This window comes from Prinia subflava, chromosome 31, assembly GCF_021018805.1.
Source record: "Prinia subflava isolate CZ2003 ecotype Zambia chromosome 31, Cam_Psub_1.2, whole genome shotgun sequence".
In the NCBI taxonomy this organism is placed as follows: domain Eukaryota; kingdom Metazoa; phylum Chordata; class Aves; order Passeriformes; family Cisticolidae; genus Prinia; species Prinia subflava.
This window is the reverse complement of record NC_086277.1, coordinates 752,728-771,087: the sequence shown is the minus strand read 5'-3', so window position 1 is coordinate 771,087 and position 18,360 is coordinate 752,728. Positions and strand designations below refer to the sequence as shown.

Genomic DNA, 18,360 nt, shown 5'->3' with positions numbered 1-18,360 from the left:
CCGTGCCCGGGGCACTCACCCCACAGGAGCAGTGCCACCTTCCCGGCCATCCCCGTGTCCCCGGCCATCCAGGCTGGCTGTCACTCGCTGCCGGGAGCTGCTGTCCCCTGTGTGGCGGCTCCTCAGCCAAAGGGGAAAGAAGTGAAGTCAGGTCTCATCCCCACGAGTAGGTGGCCCTCGGTGGGGGCAGGGTGGCAACAAGCTGGGGACAGGCTGTGGGCAGGGTGGGGACAGGGTGGGGACAAGGCTGGGGGGCATATGGTGAGGCACAAGGTTCTCAGGAGTGGGGGGCTCAGGGAGGGGAGTCCCAGGAGAATGTGGGCTCCAGGGATTTGGGGTCAGTGCATGGGGTGCCAGGGATGGGGTGTGGGGGGAATGGGGGGTCCTGAGAGAATCAAGGCCCTGAGGGATGCGGGATGGTAGGAGGTGGATTGAAGTGGGATGGGTTTATTGGGAATGGAAGGAAGGATCTGTGACCCAGGCTCAGCTCCATGGGACACCCCCTGGTGTGACCACAGCCCGTCCCCTGCACACAGGGACATCCCAGAGCACCCCAGTGCAGGGGGACCCTGTTTGTGGGATCAAGGACCCCTGGTGCGCTGGGTGTGACCCCATGGAAGGGGTCTCTGTGCCATCGGGACAGACCAGGCCACAGACAGCGCGGTGTTTCCATGGTAACATGAGGGCTTGGGGGAGGGCTGGAGCGATGGTGGCAGCATCCAGTGAGAGGGGACCGGGGGGACCGAGAATGGGGACAGGGAATATGGAACAGGGACCGGGAATGGGGACAGGGACTGGGAAAGAGATTGGGAATGGGAATGGGGAGAGGGAAAGGGGACAGGGAATATAGGACTGGGACCGGGAATGGGACAGGGATTGGGAATGGGACCAGGAATGGGATCGAGACTGGGATGGGAGCAGGATGGGACCAGGAGTGGAGTGACAAAGGAACTGGCAGGGGGCAAGGGGAGTGACAGCAGGGAGAGTGGGATCCTCGACAGGGGAACAGGGACGGGGGGACATAGGGACCAAGGAAGGGAGTCCTTGATCAGCTGCCTCTGAACCTCTGCCAGGGTCTCCCAGAGCAGCCGGAGCCGCTTGGCCTGGGGTGCCCAAAGCCCTGAGCAACCCCCAAGTCCCTGCCAGGAACCCTCAACTCTCTCACAGCCAGCATCCCCCACATCCCCTGGAAGATCTCCCCATGTTCCCCGTCCTTGTCTTAGTTCAACATCTTTATTTTCACCCTGGTTTTGGGTGTTTTGAAAGGACAAAGAGAACTGAAAAGGAAATCCAGGCCACGGGGAACCAGAGGGATGTGGAGCCCCCAGGCAGGAATCTTCCCACCACGGATCACCGACCCCACGGATCACCGGGGCTCTGCCCACCGGGGCTCACTGGGGACCATCCAGCGTGGATCCTGCACTCGGGGAACTCGTAGGGCTTCCCTTAGTGCTCACTCTGTTGGTGTCTGGTCAAGAGAAAGCGCCTTGAGAAGCCCTTCCCACACTCCTCACACTCGTAGGGCCTCTCCCCGGTGTGGAGGCGCCGGTGGGTGACGAGGGTGCCGATCTGATTGAAGCTCATCCCACAGTCGGGGCAGTGGAAGGGCCTCTCACCCGTGTGAATCCTCTGGTGAATGACGAGTTTGGAGCGGGACTGAAACCTCTTCTTGCATTGATCACACTCATAGGGCCTCTCCCCTGTGTGGCTCCTCTGGTGTTTGAGCAGGTTGGAGCTCTGGCTAAACCTCTTCCCACACTCCCCACACTCGTAGGGCCGTTCCCCCGTGTGACTCCTCTGGTGGGCAATGAGGCTGTTGCTCTGTCTGAAGCTCTTCCCACACTGCCCACACTTGTAGGGCCTCTCCCCTGTGTGGCTCCTCTGGTGGACAATCAGGGCAGACCTCTGCCTGAAGCTCTTCCCACACACCCCACACTCGTAGGGCCGTTCCCCGGTGTGGATGCGCTGGTGGTTGGCGAGAGTTGAGTTGTCGATGAAGCCCATCCCGCAGTTGGGGCAGAGGAAGGGCCTCTCATCCGTGTGGATCCGCTGGTGCTTGATGAGACGGGAGCTGGTGGAAAACCTCTTCTTGCATTGATCACACTCATAGGGCCTCTCCCCCGTGTGGCTCCTCTGGTGCACAATGAGGTTGCAGCTCAGGGTAAAGCTCTTCCCACACTCCCCACACTTGTATGGCCGTTCCCTCATGTGGCTCCTCTGGTGGATAATCAGGTTGGATTTCCTGCTGAAGTTCTTCCCACACTTCTCACACTCGTAGGGCCTCTCCCCTGTGTGGAGGCGTCGGTGGGCGAGGAGGGTGGAGTTTTGGTTGAAGCCCACCCCGCAGTCGGGGCAGCGGAAGGGCCTCTCATCCGTGTGAATCCGCTGGTGAATGAGGAGACTGGAGCTGGACTGAAACCTCTTCTTGCATTGGTCACACTCATAGGGTTTCTCCCCTGTGTGGTTTCTCTTGTGGGCAATGAGGTGGGAGCTCTGGCTGAAGCTCTTCCCGCACTCCCCACACTCGTAGGGCCGTTCCCCCGTGTGGATTCTCCAGTGGCAGATCAGGTGTTCCCTCCGGCCGAAGCTCTTCTCACACACCCCACACTTGTAGGGCCTCTCCCTGGTGTGGATTCCCCAATGGGAGTTCAGGTTGGATTTCCTGCTGAAGCTCTTCCCACACTCCCCACACTCGTAGGGCCTCTCCCCAGTGTGGCTCCTCTGGTGGACAATCAGGTAGGATTTCCGGCTGAAGCTCTTCTCACATACCCCACACTTGTAGGGCCGTTCCCCCGTGTGGGTTCTCCAGTGGCAGATCAGGTAGGATCTCCACCTGAAGCTCTTCTCACACATTGAGCACTTGTGGGGCTTCTCCTCATCTTGAAGCTGCTCATGGACACCCAGCTCCGAGCTGTGGCCGCCTCCCTGGCCCAGGGTGGGTCTTTCCTCCTCGGATCCCTGAGATCTGTGTTTGCAGCTCCTCCTCGTGAGGGATCCCCGGGGCTTCTCCTCCCCGATGGATTCCTGTGCCGTGGAGCCGCTCCAAACGGCCTCTCCCACGAGGTTCTGCTGCAGGGATTTGTCCTCCCTGGGCTCCGTGCTCAGCTCCGTGTCTGGGGGAGCAAGGACAAGGACAGGATGGGATTTGCCAGCGGGAAGGGGAAGGAGATCCCCTCAGTCCATCCCTGGCAGGACGGCGTCGGCAGCGGGGTTGTCCTGCAGCCGGGGCCAGGCTGGGCTGGGAGATGGAGCAGGAGAGAGGGGGAAAGGGGCACTGACTTCCTCCTCACCTGCCTGCGGCTCCCGGGACATCTTCCTCTTCCTTGTGGCCTCCTCTTCCTCCATCGGGCCGAGGTCTGGGAATGGGAAATTCTAGTTTGGGGGGAAAACAGGGGCTGAGTGTGTTGGGTTTGATGGTGCTTTTATGAACGGATTCCCAGTGGGTGTGAGTGCTCCAAAGGCTGCCCCTGTTGCTGCTGTGGCCCTGGGATGTGGCTGGGTTATTTCTCCAGAACACCAGTAGCCCTGACAGGCACAGCTGCTGCTGGCAGGAACAGCCGGGCTCCGAACACAGCAAATGGGGGGCACTGGAACCCCCCAGAGTTTCCCAGGGATGGGTAAAACCCCTGTCGGGAGGGGTTGTGCCATCCCTGTCCAGGGCCCCATAGGGCCACCCCATCCCCACAGAGGAAAATGCAGAGCACCCATTAGGCTATTAAATAGTTACTAATTGCTCAGAATGCGACCCCCTCCTCCCATGAATTCGTGCCCTCACCCAGCCTTTTAGAAAAATGGGGTTTTTTGCAGGGAACTCCATAACTGGGGTGATGCTGCTGCCCCTAGGGAGCTGCTGGGCCCCCTCCTGGCTAGGCGAGATGTAGCCCTGACACCCCAGTAAGTTTGAGGATGAGGGGAAGCTGCCCTGTGGTGTTCTCCTACCTCATTAGAATGTGAAAAAGAGCGGCTAAAGTCTAAATGGCCCTGTCATTGGCTGTAACAACCTTTTCCGGCAGGAATACCCTCTGCTGTGACCAGGAAGGATGCATATGCATTTGTATATGCAAATAAAACCGACCCTGTGAATCCTGGGAGGGTTCTTTGAGAGGAACAGCACCCCAAGATGGGAAGCTGCACGCATCGGAGGGGAAGTCGATGGTGCCCTGGCCCAGGAAGGAGTGGACGCACTCCCTGGCCTGGTTTAAAGACTCGCCATAATTTATTAAGAGTCTGACTGGAATGGGATTGGGCCAGCTCAAGTGCCTGAGACAGAAACTCTCAAGGTTTTTCTATGAGGATAAAGAGCTGATGTCTGCTTTGCACTTCAACAACAAACCAGCATCACTCTGCATCCTCAGGGTTGACCAGAGAGAGTTTCGAGCTGTTCCTATAGGAACAAGGACTCAGCACTTACTGCTTGCAGCTGAGTGCTGAGGTGAGAGGCTTCCTGCTCCTCCGGATTGCTCCAACAGGGCGGGAAGACTCCGTCAGGCTCCCCCATCCATCTGGTCTCTGTAATAAAGAGCCGAATATTAATAACGGCGTTAGCCCTTGTGCATTTCAGTGCCGCTGCCCAAGGGCAGCTGCAGAAGTCAGCGCCCCTTTCAGCCTCGGGGGGCCCGCACCCCGCTCATCTCCGGGCTCCCCAGCCCCTCCAGGCTGCCGGGGTCCCCCGGCTCCGGGATCGCCCCTCTGCACTCCCCCTGCTCCGGGAATCCCGGGGATCCCCAAACCCGAGATCCGGTACCGGGCCAGCGCCACGTGGGACCCCCCAAGACCCCTCCAGGGCCATTCCCGGCTCGGCTTTGGGGTCCTGCAAGATCCAAACATCTCCTGCCCCGAAAAAAACCCACTCCTGGAGACCCCCCCCCGATGGATTTGGGGCGATCCCGCTCTCCCCGCTCACCTGCGGGGTCCGAGGGGGGAAAGTTTCCTGCGCTCCTCCTTTTCGTCCTCCTCGTCTTCCTGCCGCTCCTGCCTTTCCTTTTCCCCCTCCTCTGTCCCTCCTCTTCCTCCCGCTCCTCCTCCGCTCCCAGCCCGGCCCGGGCGGTGCCGACACCCAAAAGCAGCCGCGCTCTGCCCCGAGGCGGTTCCAAAGCAGCCCCGCCCCGCGCGGCACCGGGAGCGATCGTGGGAGCGCCGGGAGCGATCGTGAGAGCAGCGGGAAGGAACCGGGAGCGCTTTCCCTCCCAGTGTGGCTCTTAGTGGGAGCACTGGGAGGGAACTGGGAGCAAACAGCGCCCGGAGGCGGCGAGGGGCGGGGCTGGGGCGAAGGGCGTGGTTATGCAAATAAAGGAGCGATGGCGAACTGTGATTGGTGGGCGGGAGCAGGGGGGGTGTTTCCCCGGTCCGGGGAGGGGTGGGGGGAGCGATGGGGGCGGGGTCGGGAGAGAGGGACAAGGAGTGGGAATGGGAATGGGAATGGGAATGGAAATGGGAATGGGAATGGGAATGGGAATGGGAACCAGGAATGGGAATGGGGACCGGGAATGGGAATGGGAACCAGGAATGGGAATGGGGACGGGGAATGGGAATGGGGAATGGGAATGGGGACCGGGAATGGGAATGGGGACCGGGAATGGGAACAGGGAATGGGAATGGGGAATGGGAATGGGAACAGGGAATGGGAATGGGAACAGGGAATGGGAATGGGAATAGGGAATGGGAATGGGAACAGGGAATGGGAACAGGGAATGGGAATGGGAACAGGGAATGGAAGTAGAGATACCGAAGAGGGACCGAGAACAGGACCAGGGATGGGATCCGGACTGGGTTAGGAACAGGATGGGACTGGGAGTGGGGTGACTGAGGAAGAGGTGAGGGACAAGGGGGGTTACAGCAGGGACAGGGGGATCCTGGACAGGGGACACCGGGATCCGGGACGAGGGGACATAGGGACAGTTTCAGGGCACGGGGTCCTTGATCAGCTGCCTCAGAACATCTGCCAGGGTCTCCCAGTGCAGCTGGAGCTGCTGGGCCTGGGGTGCCCAAAGCCCTGAGCAACATCCAAGGCCCTGCCCAGAACCCTCAATTCCCTCACACCCAGCATCCCCCACATCCCCTGGAAGATCTCCCCATGTTCCCCATCATTGTCTTAGTTCAGCATCTTTATTTTTACCACAGTTTTGGGTGTTTTGAATGGACAAAGAGAACTGCAAAGAAAATCCAGGCCTTGGGGAGCCAGGAGGATGTGGAGCCCCCAGGCAGGAATCTTCCCAACATGGATCACCGGCACCACGGATCACCGGGGCTGTGCCCACCAGGGCTCACTGGGGATCATCCAGTGTGGATCCTCCCACAGGGGATGGAGCTGGAGCAGTGCATGAAGCTCTTCCTGCACTTGGGGCACTCGCAGGGCTTCTCTTGGTGGTGCCTCCAATGGTGTTGGGTCAAGTGAGAGCTGTGTGAGAAGCTCCCCATGTACCCCAGCTCTGCCTTGGCACCCACATTACTGCCCGGGTCACCCCATTCTTGTGGCAGGTCCCCTGTCCACTCCCGGGTCCCTCACTGGGTCCCCCAGCCCTGTGTGGGTCCCTCCCTCTATCCTGTAAACTTTTTCCATGACCCCCCATCATTGCTCATATCCACGTCCCTGTCCCCTCACCCCTCCCTGGGTCCTTTCATCCCACCCTGCGTCAACTCCACCCCTCTCTGATCTCCCCCCACGGTCCCCAGATCCCACCACCCCCTCCCTGGGTCCCCAAACCCTTCCTCGTGTCCCCTCCCATCCCTCTACATGTCCCTTCCCTGAACCCCCCATTGTTCCTTGGGGTTTCTTTCCAGGCCCCCCCTCAGCTCTGTGCCCCCTCTTCCTCACTGGGGTCCCCCTGCCCCTCTCCAATGGGCCTCATGTCCCTCACGGTCCCCTTGAGTCCCCCCCTCCTGCAAGGAGTCCTGCTCTTGGGGGTGTCCCTGTCAATCAGTCTGTCAGCCATGGCACACTGGGGTCAGTGAGATGCTCTGACAAACCGTGCTTCTCAGTGGCCAGGTGACCAGAAGTCCCACCTGGGGAGAGGGCCCTTGGTGGCCCAAGGGCTTAAAAGGCAGAGTGTGGGGTGGCCCTGTGGCTTACTGTGTTTTGACTTGGAGTGTCTGTCCCATCCACGCTGGAACCCAGGAGCTGGCAACTGTCTTGGTTTAGAAGAGAAATGTCTGCCAAACCCCTAAAATTTTAGGGGTTCCCAGGAAAAAATGCAGGAAGGTCTATAAAAGCTCTTTACTAAAGATTTTTTTGAAGAAAACAGAACAAACAAGAACAGAAACCCAGAACTTTCCCTCCCGCCCAGGGCTGGTTTTTCATCTTTGGTGAATTATGACCATGTCCGGCAGGGGGCGCTGCAGGGAGCGCTCCCGGCCAGCAGGGGGCGCCCCAGGCCCAGCTCGAAGTCTCAGGGCCGATGGCGGCCTCGGCCGGGACTGAGGAGGGGAAATCGCTCTTTTGGCAAACTCCCAGCCACCAAGAGGTCCTCTCGGCTTCCACGGACAGGGGGTGGAAGCCTCCAAGGCAGCAGGTCGGATCGTAGTGCCCAGTGGCAGCTGAGTAGTGTCCCAGGGCTGGGCACAGCCCTGCACAACATCCACGACCGCAGTCCCCAATCCTGTACAGAGGGAAGGCAGCACCGACTGCCCAACCAAGTCTCGGGGTCACTACAGAACCTCTTGTGGCTTTATGCCACAATTCCTGAAACCCCTCTGCCTTTCACTCCACACTTTTCCTTCTCTTCTGGCAGTCCAGCCAAAACATGAGTATTCTTTCTGGATCATTCCAAAGGGCTGCAGGTTTGAGACAGGGTCCACTCAGGTTGAGCAGATTATTGTTGCATTTGCAGCACTTCTGGGGCTCTCTCAGCCCCTTGCTGAGAGGGACAAACTGATCCCTTGCTGCATTTCCGGGCTGCTTCCCTCACAGCTGCCCCTGCAGGGGCGGTTTCCAGCCAGCCCTGCTCTGCAAACCATCAAAGGCCCTCCCAGAGCCACTGCTTGGGCTGCCATTGGCTTTTGTGCTTCTTGCAGGGCTGAGCAAGCCACAGGCAGCCCTTTTTCCCCCCACGCAATTCTCACCTTTGCAGCAGCTCTGAAGCTGCCACAATGCAAGCCAAGGGGGCAGGGGGGAGCCTCAGGTGCCGGCTGCCCCCTGGGGCTGGCCAGAGCAGGGCTGGCCAATGCCCATCCCTGTGCAGTGGGGCTGGGCCGTGGCTGGGCCCCACACTTGGATGGCCAGTGGCTTCCAGGAGGAGGAGTTGGGGAGCTCCTTCCTGCCTGGGGCTCCATTCCCCAGCTGCTCTTGCCAGCTCAGACCCTGCAGGGGATAAGTGAGAATGGGGAGGTCTGGAACCCTCCCAGGAACTGCCATTCCCGCAGGACAGGACCCCCCTGGATGAGCCCCCCCTAGGACAGAACCCATACCCCTGTGTGACCAAAGCACAAACAGCCTCTTTCTTCTGCTGCAGGAGAAAGAAAGTGAAAGTGTTGGGGTGCACAGCCGGACACCCCCATCCCACACAGCCCCCAGATCTGCTCCTGCAGCCCAGAACCCCTTTTCCCCTTCCCCAGTGTTCCCCAACCCATTCCCTGCTCAGGAGCTCCCCAGGATCATCAAGCCACAAACTGAGAGATGCAAAACTGAGGAAAAAGGGAAGTAAATGGACATGAAGAGAGGGAAAAGCCCCTGGGGGGCAGGAGGGACACAGACCCAGAGCCCCTCAGAATCTGCCTGTTGTGACCCCCAAAACCATGAGCATCTCGGGGGCTAGCGCGGGGCTCTGGGACAACCCAAAATCTGAGGCACCCAGGGAAGGAGCTGCAGCCCATGGGCCCACACGGCCACTGCCCACCCTGGGACCCTCATGCCCCTGGGAACTCAGCATTGGGACCCCCATTCTTTATGTTCCCCCTCCCTGGGAGCCCCATCCAAGGACTGCCCCTCCCCAAGACCTCCATGGCCCAGAGCCCCCATTCCCAAGGAATATTCTCCCCAGATTCCATCCCATTTAATCCCCTTTCGCTTTCCAGGAACCTGATTCTCCCAGGACGCCCCCATTCTCACGTAACCCTCCATTCCCCCTCACCTCATCCCCAGGACCCCCATCCCGTGACACCAAATCCTTGGATCCCACGTTTCCCTGGGACACCCATCCCTGAGTTCCCCCATCCCTGGCTCCCCAAACTCCTGAGCCCCCCACTCCTGAGAGGGTCATGTCCCACCGTGCGCCACCCAGCCTTGTCCCCAGCCTGTCCTCAGCCTGTCCCCATGCTGCCCCCAGCTTGTGGCCACCCTGCCCCCACCAAGAGCCAGATACGCTTGAGGATGAGACCTGACCTTGCTTCCTTCCCCTTTGTCCGAAGAGCCACCACGCAGGGGACAGCAGCTCCTGGCAGCGAGTGACAGCCAGCCTGGATGGCCGGGGACACGGGGATGGCCAGAAAGGTGGCACTGCTCCTGTGGGGTGAGTGCCCTGGGCACGGACCTGGCATCCCGGGGATGGGCCCTGGTGAGGCAGAGAGCGGTGGGGAGGGGGCACAGGGGGGCTGCAAGGTCCCTGAGGTCCCCAAGGCCAGCAGACCCAGTGCATGGAGGTGACCAGGGATGTGGGACGGCTTTGGGGACAGGAACAGAGGGACAGGAACAGGGGAACTGGGATGTTGGGACAAGAACAGGGGGACAGAGATGTGGGGACAAGGAAGTGGCAAAAGGAACCTTGGGGCTGGGGCAGCAGTGGGGACAGGGACAGGGGCACAGGGAGGCATGGACAGGGACAACGGCCACGTACCATGCAGATGGGGGCATGGGGACAGGAGCCATGGGAATGGGATCAAGGGCACAGGGCCATGGGGATGTGGCTGTAGGGACAGGCGCTGTGAGGATGGTGGAGCTGACCTGTGAGAGCATGGGGTGTCCACAGTGTCCCCATGTCCTGCCTCAGCCCAGGGTGACCGAGGTGTCCCTGTCCTCAAGACCTCCGTGCTACACCAGTGTTCCACTGGGGACAGTCTGGGGACAGACACCACACCTTATCCCCCGGGTGCTGCTGTCCCTGCAGGGCCACCCCTACTCAGCCCTGTCCCTTCTCCCTTCCAGCCCAGACCCTCGGCCTCTCTGGTGAGTCCTCAGGGGATGCTGTGTCCCTGTCCTGCTGTCCCAAGCCCAGTGGTGGCCGTGGCAGGCTGGTGTCCCCTGTCACCCACAGGCACCCAGACCACCCAGCTCCTGGTGCAGCCCCCCTGGACACCAGCAGTGCTGTGGGACCAGGTGACACTGACCTGCCAGGGCTTGGGGACCACCGGTGCCACCACCTGGTACAAGGATGGGCAGCAGTGGGAGCAGAACAGACGAGACTATGTCACTGTCACCGAGAGTGGCACCTACACCTGTGACAGACCCGCCAGTGGACGCAGCCCCCCCGTGACAATCTTAGATGGTGAGTGTGGATCCTAAATGATCAGGGTGTCCCCTGATAGGTCTGGGTGGGCTCTACTCCATGGGTGGTCTCGCATCCCTCGTGTGGCAAGAGCCTGTCCCCTGCACACAGGGACATCCCAGTACATTCCAGGGCATCCCAGTGGGAAGGGACACCCATGGGGACACCTCTGCCACGGGGTTGTTCCTGCTGTCCCTGGGATCCTCCTGTGCAATGGAGACTCCACCCAGATGTCCCTGGTGCCATGGACCCCCACCTTGGACCTGGCTCAAACCCCTCAATGCCTTGGGACCCTCCTGTTCCACAGACCGGCTGGTGCTGCAGGTGCCAGCACGGCCACTGCTGGAGGGGGACACGGTGACACTGCGCTGCCGGGTCAGGCAGGTCCTGTCGGTCAGCACGGTGAGATTTTACCAAGACGAGAAGGATTTGGGGGGGTCCCTCAGAGGGACCGAGCTGTCCCTGCCCCCCCTGCAGCTGCACCACAGTGGCCGCTACCACTGCAGGGGCTCGGTGAACTTGTGGCAGTCACAGTCAGCGCCGGTGACAGTGACAGTGCACGGTGAGCACTGCCATGGCAGGAACTCCAATATCCTGACAGCCCCAGAGCCACTTCCCAGAGGACTCAGAGTCACAGTCCTCCCCTCCCCTCTCCTTCCCAGAGCTCTTCTCGGTGCCAGTGCTGGAGGGTCCCCCTGAAGTCACCGAGGGGTCCCCCCTCAATCTCAGCTGCCGCAGCACCCCCAGCCCCCTGCGGCCCGGAGCCCCCCTTCTGCACCTCTTCTACCGGGACGGGCAGTTGGTGGGGGGCCCACAGTGGTCTCGAGAGCTCTTGGTGCCCGCCGTGGGGGTCTCCCACTCGGGGAATTACAGCTGCCAGGTGCGCTCTGAGGGGGGGACCGTGCAGAAGAGCAGCGCCCGGCTCGGCATCACGGTGCGCAGTGAGTGCGGGGATGGGCACGGAGAGCCCTCACAGCCCTCCCAGCTCTCCCATCCTTGCTCAACCCTCTGTCTGCCTCCCTGCCTTCCCAGGTCTGTCCCTGGGTCCTCCCATCACCTTCCCTGGTGCCTGCATCCCTCACCAGGTCCCCTCACCCTCCCTGGGTTCACCTCTCCCTTTCCGAGGTCCCTCCATTGTCCACAGGTCCCACCATCCCTGTCTGGGTCCCCAGAACCTTCCCTGTGGTTCCCTTCAACCCTCTCCATCTGTCCCCTGGCTGAATCTCCCACCTTTCCCTGGGGGCCCTTCCAGCCCTTTCCAATCCTCTCCCCCAACTCTGGGCCGTGTTATTCCTTACGGGGATCCTCCCACCCCTCTCTGATCCTCCCCTTCCCTGAGTCTTTCACTGCTCCCTGGTGTCCCCCGCTCCTCCCATGACCCCAGTCCCTCCTGTGTCCCCTCTCCTGCAGGGGTTCCACTCTCAGGTGTGTCCCTGCTTACTCAGCCCCCTGGGGGACAGGTGGCACTGGGGGACCGCCTCGTGCTGAGCTGCGCAGTGGCCGCAGGGACAGGTCCCCTGTCCTTCACCTGGCACCGGGGGGGCTCGGGGGCACCGCTGAGCTCTGGCCCCCACCTGGAGCTGTGGAACATTGGGGACAGTGACAGCGGCCACTATCACTGCCGGGTCAGCGATGGCAACAGCGTAGCCGAGAGTGTCCCCCTGAATGTCACTGTCCTGGGTGAGCGGGACCCTCGGGCTGGGGGTGGCCCCACCCACGGGACCCCCATCCCACCTCGCCCATTGCCAGCCCTGTCTGTGTCCCCACAGTTCCTGTGGCCAATGCCACCATCACCCCTGGTCCCCTGTCACACCAGGTGCACACAGGTGACCCCGTGACCCTGCGCTGCTCGGTGCAGGTGGGCTCAGCCCCTGTCACCTTCACCTGGCTGCACAATGGGCAGGAGGTTGCCCGGGGTCCCGTCCTGGAGCTTGGGAACGTCACTGTGGGACATTCGGGCACCTACCAGTGCGTGGCCACCAACCAGCTGGGACAGGACGGGCACCGCGTGTTCCAGGCACTCAGCCCCGAGCTGGCCCTGGAGGTGACACCACAAGGACACTGGAACACAGGTGGGGTCACTCAGGGTCATTGGGATTGCAGGACCCCCAGAGTGACAGGTGACCCTGACATGTCCCTTCTGTCCCCAGCAGTGGCCACAGGGGTTGGCGGGTCCTTTCTCTTCCTGGTCCTGCTCGTGGGTGGAGTTTTTGGCTGGCGCTGGTGGAACCACATGGGTGGGTAACAATGGGGGCAACAGGGGCCCTGGGGAGGTGGGGGTAACTGAGAATGTGGGGGTGATGGGCGGCACCCACAGCCCCTGACTTGGGCGTTGCTGAGTGCCCAGGACCTTTGCTCAGGATCCTCAAGGATTTGGGGTGGTGTTGGAGGGTCTTGCAGGAATGTTGGGGGTTCTTTCAGTGATCCTGGGGGAATCTGGAGGGTCTCTTTCCCTGCCATGTTTGGACTTCTGGGCGCCCAGAGGACAGATCCCTGGGGTGGTTCAGGGGTTCTGGAGGGCATCAGGGATGCTCAGAGGAGCTGGGAGAAATTGAGGGTCCAGTTGGGTCTCAGGGTTCCTGAGTGGGCCTTGGGGACCCCACAGTTACCCCTCCCCTCTTTCCTTTGCAGCTGCCAGGAAGCAGCAGGAAAGGTGAGTGGGGGACTCAAACCACACTGTCCCCTTTACCCCACCCCCCAAGACCTCCCATTCCCCCCACACATCCCCTTTATCCCCACAGGGTCCCCCCGGATCCCCCAGCCCCCCCAGAGGAGGGGGAGGTGCTGTACACCCACGTCGTGAGCACCAAGCAGATGGGGGGTGAGTACAGGGTGGGACACATACAGAGGGACACATCCCCCACGAGTGTCACGCCCACCCAGATCCCACAGCCAGTGTCTCTCGCAGTGTCCCCCCGTGCCACCACACTCCAGGATCCCCGGGTGACCTACGCAGAGCTGCGGGGACCCCACGGGCGACTGCAGGAACTCAGCGACATCCACAGGAACATGCTGTGACACTCGGGGCAAGGGTGGGCACTGGGGGACTCTGGGGGAACTGGGGGGCAGTGGAGGACCCCACCCATGGGCAGCCACACATGTGAGTCCCCCCCACTTCTCCCGTGGGTTCCCAACATTCACAAGTAGGTGGGCACAAGTGGGGGTCACGTGTGGGGCTGCACAGGGCACCCAGAGCTCCCCATGCCCCCAGAACCCCCAAGGCCTTCCCCACCCCCCCTTCCACAACCACCAGTGGCTCCCCATTCCACATCCAAGTGCTCTCAGTACCCTCACAGGCTTCCCCATTCCCTCCCCACAGTGCTCCCAGTAGCCCCAGGGGCTCCCTATTTCCCCTCCCAGTGCCTCTCCCTTGCTCCCAGTGGATCCAGGTGTTTCCCATTCTGTCTCCCAGCACCCCTGCACTCCCAGTGGCTCTGCAATCCCCCTCTCAGCACTCCCAGTACACCCATGGCTCCTCATCTCTCCTCCCAGTGCCAGGGGAACACAGGACTCATTTCCCTGTCATTGGCACCAAAATGCAGCTTTTTGGTTAAACTGGCAGAAATGGTGTTTCTTTGTTCATCTCTGTTGGGCTTTAGGAATGGGATTCTCGAGTTCTGGTTTGTCACTAAAAATCAGGGTCTGCTGCCCCAGCCCCTGGCAGTGGAGGCACAAAAGGCAAAAATCTCAAAGGGCTGAGAGAAGGACAATTTCCTGTAAACAGCAAAGAGAGAACAAGACCAGCAGCAACAGCAACAAGGTTCAGAATCCAAAGGGTCACAAAAGGAACGATTGGCAGGGAGAGCTCCCCAAAAGGAACAAACCCCAGACCCATCCCTCAGGACGATACCTGCACCAGAGGAACCTGCCAATGCCCTAGAGCTTCATTGCTCTGATGGCCAAAGCGGCGTTCAAGAGGCTCTGGATTCTCTTCTCCTCTGTCCCAAAACCCTCCTTTGTTGTGTTCCACACACACTGATGTCATCAAGGCCCTGTTGGTGTTCTGGAGCCTTCCACTTTTCCAGGGCAGCCAGAATGAGCCCATGGCACAGGGTGGGGTTGAGTTTCCAGTCAGTTCCAGGACGCTGTTCCAGGTCGGTGCAAACCGTGCCGTACCCTCTGCTGCCAAAGGGATGGTATCCTGCTTGAAAGGTGTCTGCCAAGGGAGGCTGGAACCTCTCTTGGAATGGAAAATATGGGCACCTTCCCTCCAATGTATTATAACTTCAAAAATACGGGGATTTCAGGTAGAGATATAGGAACAGGAATAACAGTTCTTTACTAGAATATGTATAACAAGACAAACAAACGACAGCACCGCCAGCAACATCAAACCAAAGCCCAAACCCAGGCCCAGCCCTGTCTCGGCTGCAGGCTCTTCCCCTCCGGTGCAGTTCCGGGCACGGCCGGCAGGGGTGCTGGGGGCTCCCGGCCGGGCAGGGCGGGTGCGATGATTCCCCCGCAGCTGCAGGGGGCGCTGTGGCGCGGGCTCGGCCGTCTCTCTCCGTGGTTAGCGGAGACTCCGCTGGCGGGAGAGAGAGAGAAGCTTCCTTCCCTCCCTGACGGGGTGGGGGCAGCGGGGAACGGGGCCACTGCGGATGGCAAAACGGGCTGCAGCAGGAACCCTGGGAGTGGCAGCTGGAACGGTGGGGAAGGCAGAGCCCAGGGTGGCAAAGGAAGTGTAGTAAAAGCTCCAAAGGTGTAGCAGGAGCTGCAGGGCTCGGGTGGGACAGGGGATGAAGGGTTAAGGTGTAGCAAAAAGCCCAAAGCAGCAGAAGAAAACAGCGGACATGGGCAGCGACAGCCGGGCTCCCGCAAGCAGCTGCTGCACACAGCCAGGAGACTCCCCAGATCTGCAGTGGCTGAAAGCATTGTGGCTTGCCCCAGCTCTCTCTTGGTCCCCACTATATCCCCTATGGAGTTTCTGTCCTGAGAGCCTCTGACCCTTTGTGTTTGTTGGGTTTTTGGAGAAATCCTGTTCCAAACTTCTCCATTCTAACTCGTCCCCTGCAGGATGTGAGCCGGCAAGAGCAGCTGGGGAATGGAGCCCCAGGCAGGAAGGAGCTCCCCAACTCCTCCTCCTGGAAGCCACTGGCCATCCAAGTGTGGGGCCCAGCCCCACTGCACAGGGATGGGCATTGGCCAGCCCTGCTCTGGCCAGCCCCAGGGGGCAGCCAGCACCTGAGGGTCCCCCCTGCCCCCTTGGCTTGGATTGTGGCAGCTTCAGAGCTGCTGCAGAGGTGAGAATTGTGTTGGGGAAAAAGGGTTGCCTGTGGCTTGCTCAGCCCTGCAAGAAGCACAAAAGCAGAAAAGCAGTGGCTCTGGGAGGGCCTTTGATGGTTTGGAGAGCAGGGCTGGCTGGAAACCGCCCCTGCAGGGGCAGCTCTGAGGGAACCATCCCGGAAGTGCAGCAAGTGATCAGTTTGTCCCTCTCAGCAAGGGGCTGAGAGAGCCCCAGAAGTGCTGCAAATCCCACACCCATCTGCTCCACAACCTGACCAGGACCCTCCTCCTCCTTCCTGCCTTTCTGTGGATGGGCCATGGTCGGATGCCCTGCACCCACCAAAGCCTCTCTCTCCCTGCTCTCCACCCCTGGACAAGGGGAGAAATTTTAACAAAGGGTTCCTGGGTTGAGTCAAACACCATGAGAGATCACTCATGAAATCCTGTCATGGGCAAAACAGCGTTGCAATTCGAGATATGAATTGAAGGTATTGCTGACAAAATCAGAGCAGAATAAAGAGATGTCAAAAAAGCCTTCAATTCACCTTCCCCATGGTAAAAATAACTATCTAGTCATTGCCTTTTGCTATTTCACTGGCTTTTGGAAATTAGTTTGATATAATATAGTTTGTAATAAGGCTTTTAGTAATTTTGATACAGTCGAATTTGTCAGCCTTTTTACCCTAATCCCTGAGTAGATTCTATATTTTCATGTGGTAAATATATTAGTTTAGACCCCTGTGAAATATCAAAATAGAGACTATGTACTGTGCATAAGAACATTATCTGTTGCAGAAGTCAATAATGCCTTTATTTGTGTAACTAACTGACAATGGTGAGAATAACTCTGATCATTTTGTGAAATAGCCCTAATGTTGACTTAATGTACTGGTGGAGTATCTTAGCTGTATGATAAGATAACGTTGAAAAGAACCAAGTAAATAAACATCAAAAGAAAGAATGCAAAGAGAAATTTACCACTCACTCTTCCGTTACCAAGATCTGTCAAACCACAGAACAGGGGGCCTTGTGAGGAAATAAAATAAATTCATTTCATCGGCAGTATGGCATTGTAGTGGTTTCAGGTTCTCCAATTTCTGTATCTGCGTCATGGCACCAATTTGTGTAGTGGTTTGAGTGCCCACTTGAATTATTTACTCTTTTTTCTGCTGTGAGATGAGATTACCAGAAAAGCAAAGCAGGCGTGAAACTGAAAAGGCTATAAAGACAGGTTTATTACCAAAACTACAAGAGAGAGAAAAAGTTTCATAAGAACCAGAATAAAACCTTCAAAACACTTCCTTTCTTCCCCACAAACTCCTTTCTTTCTCTCTGACAACAACCAGAGACAAAACTTAGACTTTAGGTCAGTTACTACCTCTGAAATAGTCTTTCATCAGTTCTCTCCGGCAGAGAAGGCTCTTTTGGTCTGCCATGGAAAGTTCCCCACAAGAAAGAACAGTTCTCTTGTGGCTTTTTAATTCTCACAAGAGCACTCGCCTAGGACTCTGCATTTGTGAAGTCCCTCCCCTATCACGCAGCCTTCTCACAGCTGCATAATGGGCCATGTAAACTCATGGGGCACCATTTTAAAGATGAACATTTCAAAAGCAAAGGTTTTTTCATCTATAGGGATAGAGATCTTTTCTCTCTCTGGGGGCAGATCATCTTCAGCTCATTTCTCTCTCTCTCTGTTCAAGCTTCTCACAAGATCACAACTCCTTCAATATTTACTTAGTTCACCACAAATGAGTTTGCTCAGATCTACAATTTGAATACTCTCATCTCCCAACCCATGCCTTCCATGACTTAGAGGGATACTCTACTAGATCACAGTCCTTTACCATAGCTTACAAAAGACTTTCAGCCTAAAGCCAAGGCATCTTCTCCTTCCCTTCCCAGCTAAGATTCAACTCCTCCTTTTCTGACTTTGATATCTTCATATTGTCTTTCCACGTGTTTTCACTCTGTCCTTTCATCTCACTCAAGAGAGGATTAGTGCTTTGCAAGTTCATCTGTGCAAAGAAAGAGTCACCATTGTCCCAGGTCTGCAGAGGGCACGACAGTTCTCCTGGGCAGTGGCCCAAGGTGGTAAATTCAGCACAGGTGCGAACTTTGAGAAAACGAGTCAAGGGTCAAACCAAGCAAAAGAATTCCCAGAACACATAAACTGGAAAGAATGTTTGAATATGTATTATCTCCTTGAATATGTACTTCACCAATACAATCAAAAGGTACATAAGAAGAATTGTTATAGATAACCGTGTGCCTCTGGCAGTTGCCAAGCACTCAGCAAGCTGTCTGCTGTCCCCTTTATCCCTTCTTAAACACTGAAAACTTGTAAAGAGTGAGATTTGTTTCCCATGCAGTTTAATCAAAAAGCTGCATTTTGGGTACAATAAGAGGGAAAAGGGTCATGTGAGTGCCCTGCACTGGGTGAGGGAATGAGGAGCCCCGTGGGGTGCTGTGAAGAGGAAGAAGGGACCCCTGAGGGGAGTCGATGCCCCCCAGTGCCCCCAGTGCCCCCAGTGTCACAGCTTGTTCTCATAGAGGTTGCTGGGGTCCCGCTATCCCTCGTAGGGTCCCGGCAGCTCCAGATTGGTCACTTGAAGATCCCAAGGTGAGGCAGGGTCAGGGGACACTTGTGGGAGCCCTGGAAGTGAAACCGGTTGTGGGGACCTGGGTGGGGGGTGACACCTGTGGGTGATGTGGCCCTGTCTGC

The 18,360-nt window shown here is 58.4% G+C and overlaps 3 protein-coding genes and 1 long non-coding RNA gene across 7 annotated transcripts in view; 3 read left to right on the top strand and 1 right to left on the bottom strand.

The window, feature by feature from the left end:
* Positions 1 to 18,360, top strand: part of LOC134562853 (Fc receptor-like protein 4) — a 120,892-nt gene that overhangs the window by 31,530 nt on the left and 71,002 nt on the right. The gene's annotated exons all lie outside the window — the stretch shown is intronic.
* Positions 1,260 to 5,205, bottom strand: LOC134562832 (zinc finger protein OZF-like). 2 transcript variants are annotated; one of them, XM_063420383.1, is made up of 4 exons: positions 4,904 to 5,205; positions 4,412 to 4,509; positions 3,291 to 3,372; positions 1,260 to 3,113 (listed from the first exon to the last, which is right to left on the bottom strand). In XM_063420383.1, exons 2-4 carry the CDS (start codon positions 4,496 to 4,498, stop codon positions 1,447 to 1,449), a joined length of 1,836 nt encoding a protein of 611 aa, XP_063276453.1. In that variant the 5' UTR covers positions 4,499 to 4,509; positions 4,904 to 5,205; the 3' UTR covers positions 1,260 to 1,446. The 2 variants fall into 2 exon arrangements, with proteins under 2 accessions (XP_063276453.1, XP_063276454.1); XM_063420384.1 differs by lacking the exon at positions 4,904 to 5,205 and having other exon boundaries at positions 3,291 to 3,356; positions 4,412 to 4,489.
* On the top strand, positions 3,217 to 4,405 carry LOC134562906 (uncharacterized). Its single transcript, XR_010083278.1, has 3 exons — positions 3,217 to 3,354; positions 3,808 to 3,894; positions 4,014 to 4,405. It is a non-coding gene; the product is annotated as an uncharacterized LOC134562906 (long non-coding RNA).
* Positions 7,398 to 13,969, top strand: LOC134562838 (Fc receptor-like protein 2). Of its 3 annotated transcripts, none has more exons than XM_063420397.1 (12): positions 7,398 to 7,508; positions 9,343 to 9,443; positions 10,076 to 10,096; positions 10,185 to 10,415; positions 10,723 to 10,977; positions 11,078 to 11,356; positions 11,826 to 12,095; positions 12,185 to 12,487; positions 12,569 to 12,652; positions 13,047 to 13,068; positions 13,157 to 13,236; positions 13,324 to 13,969. In XM_063420397.1, the coding sequence occupies exons 2-12, from the start codon at positions 9,395 to 9,397 to the stop codon at positions 13,431 to 13,433; spliced, it is 1,704 nt and encodes a 567-aa protein (XP_063276467.1). In that variant the 5' UTR covers positions 7,398 to 7,508; positions 9,343 to 9,394; the 3' UTR covers positions 13,434 to 13,969. The 3 variants fall into 3 exon arrangements, with proteins under 3 accessions (XP_063276467.1, XP_063276466.1, XP_063276469.1); XM_063420396.1 differs by having other exon boundaries at positions 12,566 to 12,652; XM_063420399.1 differs by lacking the exon at positions 10,723 to 10,977 and having other exon boundaries at positions 12,566 to 12,652.